This window comes from Glandiceps talaboti, chromosome 11, assembly GCF_964340395.1.
Source record: "Glandiceps talaboti chromosome 11, keGlaTala1.1, whole genome shotgun sequence".
Taxonomy (NCBI): Eukaryota; Metazoa; Hemichordata; class Enteropneusta; family Spengelidae; genus Glandiceps; species Glandiceps talaboti.
In genome coordinates this window covers 11576533-11592267 of record NC_135559.1, presented here as the reverse complement: position 1 = coordinate 11592267, position 15735 = coordinate 11576533, and the positions used below count along the sequence as shown (strand labels likewise).

Here is a 15735-nt window from a genome sequence, read left to right as displayed (position 1 = left end):
GGATGTTCATTATGACGCATGCGCACAACGCCAACCGACAGCATGGCTAACATTCGAGCTAAACATTGAGTTCTTATATAAATTATGAAATTCGGCCTAGAAATCTCGATTCAGGTACGTGTTACTTATCAGTGTCGTGCAGAATATTTTCAAGGTGACAGATTCATGCCTCTTCACACCGCTAGATAAGGAACGAATTAGATCCAAAGAACAGTGTCTCGTCAACTGTCCAACTCTAGCTCTATGGGCGTGTTTGGTTTTCAATGTTGCAGCATACACCTACACGCACGTGGGTTTGTGTGTTTTTCGAGTGATTGGCCTTCAGAGTTGGCAAAATGGTCATCTTCCACCTGCACCTTCCGTTTGTGGTCGTTGGTATTTGAACAGACATTCCATGAAGTTATGACGATTGGTAGTCTTGCACAAATACTATGTATAATACTCCACATCTTTTTACAATTTTTTGAAGTCTGCTTAATACGACACGTACATTTCTTTGAAGACTTCAACATTCTTACGTGAAACCATAGGATAAATTATGGCAGGGTGATATTGAAGGAAACTTTGTCTACAATAAGTACAAGTTAGAAGTGTACTAACTGTCAAAAGGACAACCTAATTTGTTGGTTGAATTCCAAGAATGGGATGTGTACATATAGTGCACGTGTGTTTGATTGAACTTTAACCTTTCTGTTCTCGACCTCTGACCTGTTAAACAGCTATTGAATATGTCATTATAAATTTGCAAACTAACTTTCTGTTTGGTTTTCTGTCATTTTTATTTATCTTTAAAATATCTACAAACAATTTCTCTTGATATATCAGTAAGATGATTTTAAATACATCACTAAAAATGTCTGTCCGACTGACTTGAAGTTGAAATAGATAAGTAATTGCCTGTATTAAAATGTTTTGAATCAAATTACATTTTTAGTCAGTTAATGTGTTAACAGCTGGCAAACATGCCTATGTCTTGCAAATTATTTACAACATTCTTAAGATTTCTGTAATATTAGATTCACCAACTGTCCGTAATTAGTTCTCAAATAAGTGATTAGCATTATCAATATGCCATGCATCCACCCACGCAGTAAATATTAATCAAAACATTAGAAAAATAAATTACTTGACTTTAGATGGAAGTGATGGAAATGAGTTTCACTTTTGTGTCATCAGTATAGCTTATGTACATGTATGTGTGTAACATTGATTTATATCATGCATATTAATGTTGATTTATGCATATTAATGATGATTTATATGTCTACATAATGACTGCCAACTAAAACAATGCAAATCTATTATGGGCCTGATTACATACATACTATACAAATAGTTGCCATGGTAATGGTCTTGGAGCAAGCGGAAATTGAGTAAACTGCCAGTGATTCAGACACTTAAATATTTCCGGATTAAAGACGGTATACATTTATACTGTATGTATTTGGAATACCAATAACCAGCTAGCTGGAGAAAATTATAATCACATGCATTATACAACACAGTGATTTCATTAAAGACAGTAGTACAATGTATTCACATCCCAATCCTACCCACTATACTCGTCACCTCTCCCCAGGCCTAGAATCCATAACCCATTCCAAGACTTGCCATCTTATCTCAACCACTACAACTCTCACCTCTGCCTGGGCCTAGAACCCATAATCAATGCCAAGACTTGCCATCCCATCTCAACCACTGCACTGCACACCTCACCTCTCCCCAGGCCTATACCTTGTATAACCCATTCCACGTCTAGCTCCCATCCCATCCTATCCACTGCATCCCTCGCCTCTCCCAGGACCTACATGTAGAACGCATAACCCATTTCAAGACTTCTCATCCCATTCACTGCACCTCCCCCCCCCACCCACCTCGATCTCTCCAGGCCTACCTACATGTATAACCCATTCCATGACGCAATGATATTCCATCCTATCCACTACATACTTCAGGCCTATAGCTATAACTCATTCCATGGCTTCCCATCCCATCCACTGCATCGGCTCCTCACCTCGATCTCCCCAGGTGCAGCCTACCTACATTGTATGACCCATTCCACAGCTTGCCATGATATCCATTCCCATCCCATTCCATCCACTACACGGTACCTCACCTCTCTCCAGGCCTACCTATAACTCATTCCAAGACGTTATTGATTCCAAGCTAACCATAAAATCATCCTTCCTGTCACAGACAGTATCAATTTATTTTACTTCACCACATGCCTGTAGCAAGTGAACAAAATAGATTTTCCAATAACTTAACCTTTGCAAGTTGTAATTGAAATATATTGATACCCCAAGGTCCTACACATCAATACTCATAAAGTCTGACTGACATCAGTAGCATGCAGCCAATATTTGATTTCTGATTGGTTGTTTGCAATGACTTGTACTTGAAAGCCTTACTGTAAACATAAAAGTAAGTTTTTTCCTAAGAACCTTGACTTTATTGTTGTCAGAGATGGTTGTTGAAATGTAAATATACATGTAGTGATATATCCATTTTAACATGTTGGCAAGTCTTGGAATGGGTTATGGGGAGGAGGAAGGGTGCAGTGGGTGGAATGTGATGTAAGGTATGCCCTGACAGGGCGCCCTCACAGATCGGTCAACCCCCTTTCATTTGTTGACAGTATAGTGACAAATCCAATACATGGCCACTGCTGTCTACATCATTACTTGAAACATTCACCCTAAAGTGGACACCAATGGAGCTACATGTAGATAGTTTCAAGTAACGCTGCTATTAGGAGCTTGATTTATAGCCCTGTATGTTGAATTGTTTTTTATTTCAGAAAAAATGGATGATCCAAGACCTGATTATGATATTGAGAGGTCGGACAGATTAAATCCGCAGGGACAATTTTTAACAAAATCTGAAGTGTTAACGTTACAATGGAAAGCTATATCATCACTGCCTAATAAACAGGGGTAAGTTTGACAGTTGGATCAAAGGTCTTGATCAAGACCCTATTTAATTAATACTAATTATGTTATATCACTCCAGACACTAGCAAGCTGCCAGGCATAAGACATGACTGAATGAAGAGAAAACATGACAAAGACCCTGTTAAGTTAATACTAATTTGTAACATCACTACATACACTAGTCAGCTGATAAACACAAAGACAAATTTGAATTTGATGTGACGACATATGAACCCTGTTTGATTAAATACATTTTGTACTTCTGATGTGGTGTTACAAATTTACTGCTTACAATAACTGCCAGGAGAACTTCAGCATATATATTAACCACATTTCAAATTGGTCACATACAATGTACTTGTCATTCCAAATTGATTTAACACAACAGTAGTATTTTTATGAAGATTTTAGTACAGTATTGATGGTAGGGGAAAAAACAACTTCAGCGAGAGACACAATTTTTGTCAAACGTATATACAAATGTACATATATATGAAGGGATGACTGAGTTTTGATGCATAGACATACAATTTGCAATTCAGGGAAAAATCAGGTTTTGATTAAGTATTCATTAACGTCCTGTCCGGGTTTTTTGAAGATCAAAGAAACAGGATATTAAAAGATAGATTCATTTGTGTTTTTATGCATATTCCTTTGTTGTTCTACAATGCACGTTAAAGTTTGGTACTAAAGTTTAATAAATATGTAGCTTTTCGGAACGTCGCATTAGAAGACGGCAATTAGTATCTGAAATTGGTATTCATCATTCACAGACACACACCATACACATACATGTATACACTCGTACACAAAAACACACAATATAAAGAAACGCATTTTTTTCATTCCAGTTGCCTATTACATGCACACACACACATCAATTTGAAATTGAACAACCTGTGATAAATACACAGATGCATTTGCCTACTTGTGGTAGGCAGGAATGAAGTTCGTTTACAGAGCTTACATGTATGTGACATCGTGCGGATCGTCCCTAAGCATATAAATATAAAAAAAAGCAGTATACTATACCAATGACATAACCTTTATGTAAAATAGGTGACTGTGTATACCAATTTCCCACCATAACAGAGGCAAATATACAAGTTTTTCTTGAAGTGTTTGTTCAAATGATATAATAATATTGAATGAAAAAAATTGCAAATATTTACTTTCAGTTGTTGATGATACATTCCTGTCATTCCTATGTTGTATGTAATTTGAAAACAACGAAAAATAAGAATTCTTGAAGTGAAATTTCACCTAAATGTTTTAGCTTGATGCAATTAAAATATTCAATATTACGTCTGTGTTTTTATCTTATCAAACCAGTGAGACTATCATGTTTCAAGTAGGCGACGCTAAGGTTTTTAAATCTCACACATTTTTGATCGATGGAGAAATCATTACGATACATAGATTATTCGATGGACTGACAGATAGATTAATGGATGGATGGATGGATGGACAGACGGACAGACAGACAGACACAAAGATTGACACAGACAGATAGATCATTACATTTTGGATAGATAGAGATTGACAGACAGACAGATAGATGTAGATAGATAGATAGATAGATAGATAGATAGATAGATAGATAGATAGATAGATAGATAGAGACATAGAGATTGACAGATAGATAGATAGATAGATAGATAGACTTAGATAGATAGATAGATAGATAGATAGATAGATAGATAGATAGATAGATAGACAGACATAGAGATTGACAGACAGGTAAAGATAGACAGATGTGTAGATAGCTAGGTAGGTGGGTGGGTGGGTGGGTGGGTGGGTGGGTGGGTGGGTAGGTAGGTGGGTGGGTGGGTAGGTAGGTAGGTAGGTGGGTGGGTGGGTGGGTGGGTAGGTAGATAACAATTTCATGATAATCATCATTAATAACCGTGTAAGGAAATCAGTACAAATTACACGACTACCGGTATATTGCATAATGTATAAGAAAATGTCATCGACCTCAGGACTGTAAACAAAACAATTTATATCATGAAAATACTGCCATAGCATGATTCTATACTCACGTCATCCAATGTAAATTTGATTCGAAATGAGTTATATGGAAGTATTATAGTAAATGAAGCATGGTGTCTGTCATCAGACTTTGTAACTATAAAGCTATTTTGTTCTCAATAGGAATATATACATACTGATAAGTGAGTGTACTTACAGGCATGATGAAACAGTTTTACAGAAAAATTGCAATTTCAGTTTTTGATTACATGTATTGATAAAATCTCATTTACGTACTTTTTTAATATAAATTTTATACTTATCTAGCAAAAAAAAATGACTATTTTTGGAGAGATGGGAGGCAATCATGATAAATTGATATGATGTGATACATAGAAAGTATAGATTACTCTCTATGATAGGGACCGTTGTGTACTTGATGAAGTTGTAGAAATGACATGTTGTTTGAATATAGAATGTATCCGTGACAACCATCATGATCATTGATGATGGCGAAATAATGTGAAAAAAAACACTTAACATTAATTATATTTTGATGTTTTAAATGTAAACCAATAAACATTATCTCTTTTCAAACATCCAGATTTCCTTTCTTGGGAATTTCCAATTGGTTTGCAAATTATAGAAAATATATTGAGTTTCTTGTTACGTGTACCTAAAATTTGATTTGGAAATATAAAAGATTGTATGCATTAAAAACATGTGTAGTGAGTAAGGGACAGTCACACAGTGTTGCACAAGCTCAGCAAAAAACCCTCCTCCTAAATGAACATTCACAAGAGTGACATCAAAACGTTCCTATGTGATGTGAACTATGATAAAAACATTATCGGTCACACCACAACAATCAATGTAATGTAAAAACATGATTGTAAACACATTAAAATTCTACTAGAAAGGCAGCACCATATCTCACATTAGAAGTAAATTTTTAACAATTTATCAACATCTCAGTCAGTAGATTATACAGAACCTGTTATCAATGATAAGGGGTGACAGTTTGAATTTGGTTACAAGTGTGAAAATAAAGTAAATGAAGTTCAGCAATCGCACTGATGCCAGACCCCCTTCCCACCTAAATGAATGAAGTTCGTTTGTTGAACTTGAGTGACATTGTGCAATCGTCCCTAAGAGAGTGTCCATAATGACAACGTATTTAATCTCAGAAATAGGTACATGTAGGTTTTACGTGTTCATTTCATTTGTAGTTATAAAGAGCATAATAATAATATAATAATGTTGGTTTTTATATAGTACTTTCCCACTCTGTGCTCAAAGCACTTTAAAATTATACTCCTGGTACGGATCTATAGCGGCACAATGACACTTTATACTTCCTCAACTTCCTGGGGAACATACAATCCATTGCAGCTTTTATAAGCACATAGGATTAAAGCATTCACATTGCAATTTCTATCCTACCAGGTCCCCAATTATAAAGCTGGGTTGACTGAGGCACAATCATAGTTCAAATCTTGCCCAAGGATTTTAGCCATTCAGAAACAAACGGCAGATATGGGCTCGAACCTGCAACCTGCAGATTCCAAGTCAGTCACTCTAACCATTCGCGCATCATGACTCCACAGAGAATGATATACATGTACATTGAAACATTAAAATTTTGTCATTTTTCTTCACAGATGGCCATTCCACACTGGAGTGTTGGCGTTAGCTTTGAACTCATCGTTTACTGGTTTGGTGGCGTTGTCATTTTTCCGACGAATGATGAAAGTAAGAATGGCATACGCCGTCAGTAGTCTACCAATGGTCATTATTCCATTTGTAGGGACAGCCATGACATGGCAAGCATTTGTTTGTACTCCCCTTCTGCTAGGTAAATTAAACTGTCCAATATGTGTACAGCTCCGTGGTGGTCTCATGAACTCTTTTTTCGGTAAGTAACGATAATCTTATGTTGAGTGTTTTTTTTGATAATTTTTTTGTATTAAAATTAAATTTGTGCGGCTATTACGATATTACACCATGCATATGCCACAAATATGGAATTTATGGCCTGGTCACTCCCGTACAATGTGTGTCTATGTCACGACAACTTGTTTCAACGTCACTGGGTCTGCTTTGTTCAAAATTGCTATTACTTTCCCAGATTTTTTTTTTGATATTACCTCTTTACTCCTCATTCATGGCACAGTGTACACTAACTTGATGTCTGTGTTGTAGACAGTTAGGAATCAGGTACAGACTTGAATACTAGTTTGTCAACAAATTGCACATTTATGGGATGTGGAGAGGGAGGGCTTGATTATTTTGCAATCATACATGCCCCAGCAAGTACTACAATAACTAAGTAAAAAAATGTGAAGAAAAAAAATTAATAATGAGAAATAACATTGGTTACAATTACTTACACTAAGATTTGGAGAAAATAAACATGTGCTACTGATACATAACACACTATCCAGGCACGTCTGACATGAATAGCGCCCTCTCTAGGTGATAACATTACAATAGTTCCCCTAGCATATTTCATTGGCCACTTTATAATATCATTCATGTCTTTAGATATGTAAGGGTTTACTGTCTTAGTTTTGTATTGGACAATTGACAAATATATGGAGTGTGTTCATGAGAATATTTTTTTTTTTTTAAATAAAAAATAACCTTTATACTAGTATATCATGAACCATAGCTGATGCATCTTACCCCTTATTGAACTTCAATCTGTTTAGCAGACAGACCTTTAGCACTGTTAAAATTGTTTTATAAATCAAAAATACAAAATAAATACCAAATCTTCATCCGTATGACCACTTTCATAACATAAATCATACTGTATTCCTTGTTGGCTAATTACAAGGTGTATGACTTGTCATGAATATTCATAAGATAATCCAGGACTGTGTAGTAAAATACCATATGGCTGACTGCACACTCACAGAATGTAGAAGAAGAAAGTTATGGCAATAATAGAAAACGTGACATGGTGTTTTACCACTTGCGTACCAAATGCAATCTCTGTACATTTTGAAGCAAGAATATAGAACAGTAGACTCATTTGGTTTCCAAGGAGAGCTCTAGCAACAGAGAAATACCTGAACACTTTTTCATGTCCTTACTTTCCACTGTAATGTTCATAGGGACCCCAGTTGGAACACTTGCATAAATTTCCTTATATTAATGCCATGCACGGGCCAAGTTCTGCTATGTTTGAATTATGAGTCAAAACGTTCAAAATTACCATTACTTTCTCCAATATTTCTTTGATATTACTGGCGCTGGTATAATTATGTTCTTCCCCAATATTTTTCTTCATTCAGCTGGAAAATACTCATGACCTAAGGGTTGTCACTACTTATCTATCGACTCGTAGTGACAAAGACCCCAAAGGTCACTCGCATTTTCCTTGACTGAACGAAGAAAAATATTGGGGAATAACATCTAATTCACTTCAATATTGCATTATGTAGGTGGACATAGAAGTAGAGTTTACTTATTTACTTTCCATTTGCCTCTAAAGGCGTAGTTGGGTTTATGCAAATTATGATTAACATTTAGATGAGAAAAGCGTTTGTCCAGTAGAACTATAGAAAATGTTAGCCTAGAACAAATAAAAATAATCCTATGCAATCTCCGTAGCACCATGGATAAAATAATACTAATATGAGAACCTGGGATACAAACCCTATCCTTTAACAAAAACACTTGTCTGGCGGAACTATAGAAAACATTGGCCCAGAACAAAAGAATAATCCTATGTGATCGTTACGGCTCCACCAACAAGATCACATTAATATGAATACCTGGGATTGAAACCTAGGCCTTTAACAAAAAGTACAGCTTATATCAAAATATCACCACGTGAAATGTTATCTATGTTACAAATTTCATAAATGTCAGATGTTACTACTTAAAATAAATCAACACACTATACTAACAATCCATCAATTACAGCTCAGTCAATGTACTTTTGATATCACACAAATCAAGATTCTTTTGTCGAGATGATTATTTGCCAGTGAAAAATTATTTGCTTTAGTTATGTGAGCCATGTTTTCAGTAATTGTGTTGAACTATAGTGTTAAGTGAATGCAAATAACTAGAACTGGACCCAGGTGGTGTCCCTCCCCATGATATGAATCATTCAAAGGCCGAGATAGCCATACAATCAATTGTTAGTGATCTATGCTTCCTGTTGGTCAGAAGACACAACTTTTCCGTGACTATAAGTCAGGATTAGGCAGAATTGATGGAATATGTTCAATGGAAGAAAAAATGGATTGCCTTTACATTTTGCTAAATACAAATGTACAATGTAGTTAGCCCCGACACTTGCCATGTGTTTGCTATGGCAGGCTACCATTACTTCCATTCTGGTTAATATTGCCAAACTTATGACAGAGGCTTTGGGCTCCTAATCAATATGGCTTTCGAGCCATAACAACAATCTTACATTGTTTTGCTGTTTGGTTGTATACTATCTATCTATCTATCTATCTATCTATCTATCTATCTATCTATCTATCTATCCATCCATCCATCCATCCATCCATCCATCCATCCAACTATCTATCTATCTATCTATCTATTTATCTATCTATCTACATTGTATATATCTATCTATCTATCCATCCATCCATCCATCCATCTATCTAGTTATCTGTCTATCTATCTATCTATTTATCTATCTATCTACATTGTATATATCTATCTATCTATCTATCTATTTATCTATCTATCTACATTGTATATATCTATCCATCTAGTCATCCAGAGGATGGGTCCCCATAAAAGTTGTTCTCAATACTTCCCTATAATTCTCACTTATTTGGTTGCATACAGAGTTCAATAATTATAATAAGATTGAGATGTGCTTTTAGCAAATACAAAAATGTAGTGACAGTGATATTGCAGCTGAGTAAAACTCAACAAATCAATAAAATGTTTCAGCTGATATTGTAAAATGTTAACCACTATATTATTATTGTTATTATTATTATTATATATATGTTTACATGATATATATAGACATAATTCAAAAAAGGAAGGATATTATAAGTCGTTATTCAGAGTTTCACACTTCCTCATCGATCATGTAATGCTCTGCTACTAATATTGCATTTAGCACTGTTCTATCCAGTGAGACATTTATATTTATATGTGTATATATATTGTTACTATTATTATTATTATTATTATATATATATATATATATAGCATGGCTTTTAAAGTTTTTAAAATTGTAAGATTTTGTAACAATAATAATAATAGTAATAATAATGTTGGTTTTTATATAGCGATTTCCCAGTCTGTGTTCAACACACTTTACAACTATTACTCCTGGTACGGATCTATAGTGGCACAGCAGCCCTTTCTACTTTTTCAACTCCCTGGAGAGCATGCAGTCCATTGCAGCCTATATAAGCACATAGGATTAAAGCATTCACATTGCAATTTCTATCCTACCTGGTCCCCAATTAATACAAATGGGTGAACTGAGGCACAATTGTGGTTCAAATCTTGCCCAAAGATTTTAGCCATTCAGAAAAAAAGCAGCAACAACAGGGCTTGAACCTGCAACCTGCAGATTCAAAGCCGGCCACTCTAACCATTCACCCATCATGACATTTTATGCATCGGATCTGACAGTGCTGTCTAAACAGAACATGAAGTAAATATTTATTTGAGATGAGATTACACAAAGTTATGAAATTATAATTTATGTGACAGAGAAATAACATTGAATGTGATATATTTCATGTTTTCATTCATGTTTTCAGAGACTCATTGTGGAATAATATTAATTTGGTGTTTCAGGTTTTGTATATCCAACAGTGCTGGCCGGTGCATTGGTGAGCGCCCTCGCAGCCAGATACGAGACAGTTGAGATGCCATACAAAAAAGGAATCGTGGGATTGTACAAGTTTTATTCCAAGATGGGGAGACACATGAAGTCACGGCTTGTTACCATAGCACTGTACCAATTTGTATTAGGATATTATGTAGCCACCAAGGGATACAAGGTCTATACGAAACTAGGTTCCCCCTTTGTGGAAGTCAAAGATGATGAAATGTACTGAAGAATTTGATTGGCTTACAAATGCATTATTGTGGGATGTGACTGACTACTAGCCAATGTGCAGGTGGCTTGTATTCATGCACCGTTCATGAGAAAGAAATTGTATGCGAGATGTTTAGACTACCTGGTTGGTTTACAACTACTATACTGACAGATTTTGCCATTTATCAGCCAATGTGCAACTGGCTTGTATTTGCCACATGGTTTTATCTAAATGCACAAGTGTTTGAAGTGTAATACTTTTTGATTGGTTTATTACTGTAGAAATGTCAGATAAGGCATTTTATAAGCCAATAAAGAATTGGTTTATGTATGTTCTGAGTATTGTCAGTCTTGGCAAAGAAGTTCCAGCATGTTAATGGGTTTGCTGGGTAGGACGAAGTGTGATTTGGATTAATGTATGCAATTTTTGAGTAAATGTATGCTCCAAAAATGGTTGTTGTATGTGCCTATGTTATATGATAATATCTCCAACTTTTTGATGGCATGGCAGTGCTGATGATACATTGAGCTTTCAAACATTAACACAATAAGCCTAGCAACAAAGACCATGTCCATATAGCAACAAAAGATATCTTTGATAGAGATAGGAACATGGATGGTTATAAGTTAATGAATGAGCTTACAAAAATATATACCTGTTCAGTATGGCCGTAAGAATAGTGAGGAGCAGTACAGTGAGTAAGCATTCCAAAATATGCATAGCAACCATGACCAAGCCAAGAGCAACAACCAAACTACTACATACAAAACCATGGGTTTTGTATGTCAATGAGAACAGCGAAACAGTGATGGTTATGAGTCATACCACCTACACATAGGCTAAATGAATAGATGTCTCACCAGGCAGCACAAATAGACTGAAGGAGGGAATGATGTGCCACTAATTCTCGTAACCTGAAATAGCATATTACTGCCCAGGTGCATCATAACAAACATTTGATTCCTTGGTCAACATACACAATAACTTCTGCTCCACGTGCTTCACATGCACTACTATAGGCGCACATGAGAACAAGTCAACCTTCATCGTTGTTCGATGTGGTAGATTACACAAAGCAGGGCCTCAGTTCAGTGGATATGATGACTCTGTACTCATTTCCACTCTATCTCTCAGAGTATAATTACACCAATGCACATTAGATACCTTATATCAACAGGTTGCAATAACAGTTTTAGTTTGCGTCTATCTCGGTGACAATTGCACAATATCACACAAGCTCAATAAATGAACTTCGTTCGTTTAGGTGGGGAGGGAATTTGGCATCAATGTGATTGCACTTCTAACCAAATTTCAAAAACTTTCATGCCTTCAGTGATAACAGGTTCTGTATTTACTACTGACTGAGATGTTCATAAGTAAATTTAACTTTACTTCTAATGTGATACACAGTCATGGATTTCCAGTGGTATTTTAATGTGTTTACCATAATGTTTTCACATTGCATCTATCTTACTTGAGTGACTGCTACAATTTTCACTATAGTTTATATCATATATAAATATTTCCAATTTGCACTTATGAACGTTTGTTTAGGGGGAGGGGTTCTGAAGTTCATTTATTGAGCGTGTGCAACATTGTGTAAGTTAGTAAGCCGAAACATTGATTGGTGCTGTCATATGTTCAGATTAAAAGATTAAAATAACTTGGTATGCAACTGGTTTGTTTAAATTTGCATTATACCATTTTTGGTCATAATTGACCATGGTCATAGATTGCAATTGTTTTTAGGCAATAAATTATTTGATAATTAATATTGACGCCATCTGTGTAAGTTTATTAGAATAATTCTTACTGTCTGAATTGACATTGATTAGTATGACCAACAAACTTTGTTCGTATTGAGAGTGCTTGGCAGTGTGCCCTCTAAGCCTGATGCACACAATTTCTAGTGATGCACCAAGATTTGGTGTTCCCCTATCTCTTACTATGTGGTGACTCACAAGAAATGCCAGTTTTTATCATTTTGACCCCACAACAACAAAATTTGGCTATCATTGGACGGCACACCGGTGCTTGCATGGTCACACATGGACTCTCACAGTCCTTGGATTCCTTTACGTTATGTACAGCACATTGTAGATTACTGTTCACTGGCTCTGATCCAACAATGCAGAAACCAACTAGGAAGAGGGAATGAAAACCATACCATTTCTAGCTACAGTTTACCTAAATCAAATCAACTGACATGCCACATGCAGACATCAAAACAGTAGAAATTGTGTCTATATCTGTCTAGCTGCAGTGCGTTTAACTAGTTTATTTCATTCAGATTTGATGTAGCAAAATAATTGCGGTCTTGCTATCTTAGAAGTGCAGAATATGCACTTTTCTTGGTTTCCGCCTGTTTGTATCAAAAAGGGACAATGAACAGTAACATGCAACACACTGTATATGTTGGGCTGGTTTTCTCTGGTCCTTCAATGAAGTATGTCCAATCATACTACTCGTTACATATAGTTTAGTCATAATGTCTAGAGTCAATGGCTAATAATCTACAGATTACAAGTTCAATCCCACAGACCACTAGACTGTTGACAGTCATTCGTGCCATTTTTGCTATGTTTCATCGAAAACAAATTCATCGCCTCGCTCTGTAGCACTGACTACTGATAGGAACTGCTCTGGCACTAGCTGTTGCTAATCAGTATGCGGTTATAGTATTGCTCTGGATCGGAGTGAGGCGACGACTTCAGTTTTAGATAAAATGTAACAAAAAAGGCACGAACAACTGTCGACAGTCTAACAGACTGCCAGCGGTTTCTGATTTGGTAAAGCTTTTGGCTTTTGGCAGTCTGCTGAGTGAGCCATATAAATGGGTACCTGGTAGGACTTGGTTGGTATTTGACCTAGTGATGGTAAGGAATATGCTCCCAAGGGAGTTGATAAGTTCAAGTAGAACAGGTCACACCCTCAGTGATGTGTACCAGGAGTAACGATTATTCCTGTTTTTCAGCGAAGAAGTGCCACATAAAAATGTGAATGTTATGCAAATGCATGGGCATAGTAGGTCCTGAAATAGTACATCTCCCCAGTCTGACCCATGAGGGCAGTAGATAAACATTCTTTTGGAATGTTGTGGAACTGTATTTTCTCGCCATAACTTGATTACAGGGATTTCAAATCATCAGTACTTCTAAATAGACGTTGATATAATGAATATCAGGAAAATATTAAGAATACTACGCGTCCCTATGAATACATGTACTAAAATACTTACAATCATCATCATCACCATACACGTAAAATGGTCATAACCATTTCTTGGATTGTTTTTTCCCTATCTACAGGCTAAATATGATAACGTTAAGACGAATATATTTCCCCAACCTTTAGGGAAAGAAGAGTGTCTTATACTGAATGTATTGATACATTAGTAGTAGCAGGATTCGTGTGCTATTTTCCTAATGAAAACAACAATCTAAACAATATTACGTGACCCTGTGATCATAACAAACACTTTCCCGCCATAATTTTCAAACCTATTTTATTGTTTATTTGTACAATTTTACGATTTCCAAACGTTTTGGACTAAAATTCCAAAAATTAATTGTACTTGAACTAAAATATAGCTATAACGTATTCCATGGAGAAGAAGAAAATATCACGTGATGTGACATGCATACGGTACATATTCGACGATCATAGTAGATTCAAAACTGAGAATATAGATAGATTTAATCTTTATTGAAATTCCAGTTGAAAATATCGGAATTTGAGACCAATATCTGGAGAACAGAGAATTGAAATGTTGAGAAGCGCGTCATCAAGTACGTGTTTATGGGGTTTTGTTCGTTGCCCTCGGCGGCGTCTTGTAATTGCTCCCGTGAAATGTGAAAGAATCTGCCGTAGGGCGAAATCGAAATGTTGGTTTAATTACGTTCATATTCCTTTTTACTATTATTCATTGACCTAGCGTTGGCAACAAACTCCCCCGTGTTTAAAACATGCTAGCTGCATGTATCGAATTTCTGGCTCTGGTGGAAACCGGAGGCTTGAAATTGTCTGTGCTAGGAGAAATGATTGTTCATGGATGATCGATTGTAGATGATGCCACCTTCGAGAAAAGGTGTAACCCAACCTACCGAACCTGACGAAGACAAATCGATATAACGAACCCAGGGTTGTACAGATCGTGAATCAACGCTCATTTATTCTCAGACCTCCATACATGCACAGCAAATGTTGATTGGTGACGTGAGGTTTACTGCACGAGTGTAAAATCTATCATTGTACACTACAGCCCCATTTACGGTACCACAGCCTCTTTTACGGTACTACAGCCTCTTCTATGGTACCGTCTAAGCCGCACCGCCAACAGGAAGAAATAACAGCTCTGGTTCGTATTTTCGCAGTGTCGTGGAAGAAATAACAACTCTAGTTTGCGAGAATGGTAAAATGGATCCAGATAGCATCTGTGTACAACATTTAGGACGACAATTTGACGTGCTTGCAAACTCTTTCTCAGTAGCCTACAACGTAACAGCACATTATGACCAGAACTCGTGAGGTTGTGGACGTTTGGGTATTGTGGTTTCGTATGAAAATCTGTTTGCTAAATTATCATGAATTTATGTTTCTCAATTATTGCTTATCTCATGTTACCAGTATAGACTGAACTGTCATTATAATTAATGGGAAGACAATTTAATGACGCATTTATTCAAGTGGGAAAGAGATAATATGTTTGTCCTGGTGACCATTGTCGTCAACAAACTAATTAATTCCCTTGGGCCAGAGAAAACCAGCCCAACAAATACATTATGTTGCAT

At 36.1% G+C, this 15735-nt stretch overlaps 1 protein-coding gene across 1 annotated transcript; it reads left to right on the top strand.

Annotated features, from left to right (window-relative positions):
- Positions 1–30: 30 nt before the first annotated feature.
- Positions 31–12688, top strand: LOC144442447 (transmembrane protein 126A-like). Its single transcript, XM_078131802.1, has 4 exons — positions 31–114; positions 2801–2936; positions 6566–6819; positions 10701–12688. Exons 2-4 carry the CDS (start codon positions 2806–2808, stop codon positions 10961–10963), a joined length of 648 nt encoding a protein of 215 aa, XP_077987928.1. The 5' UTR covers positions 31–114; positions 2801–2805; the 3' UTR covers positions 10964–12688.
- Positions 12689–15735: the final 3047 nt, after the last annotated feature.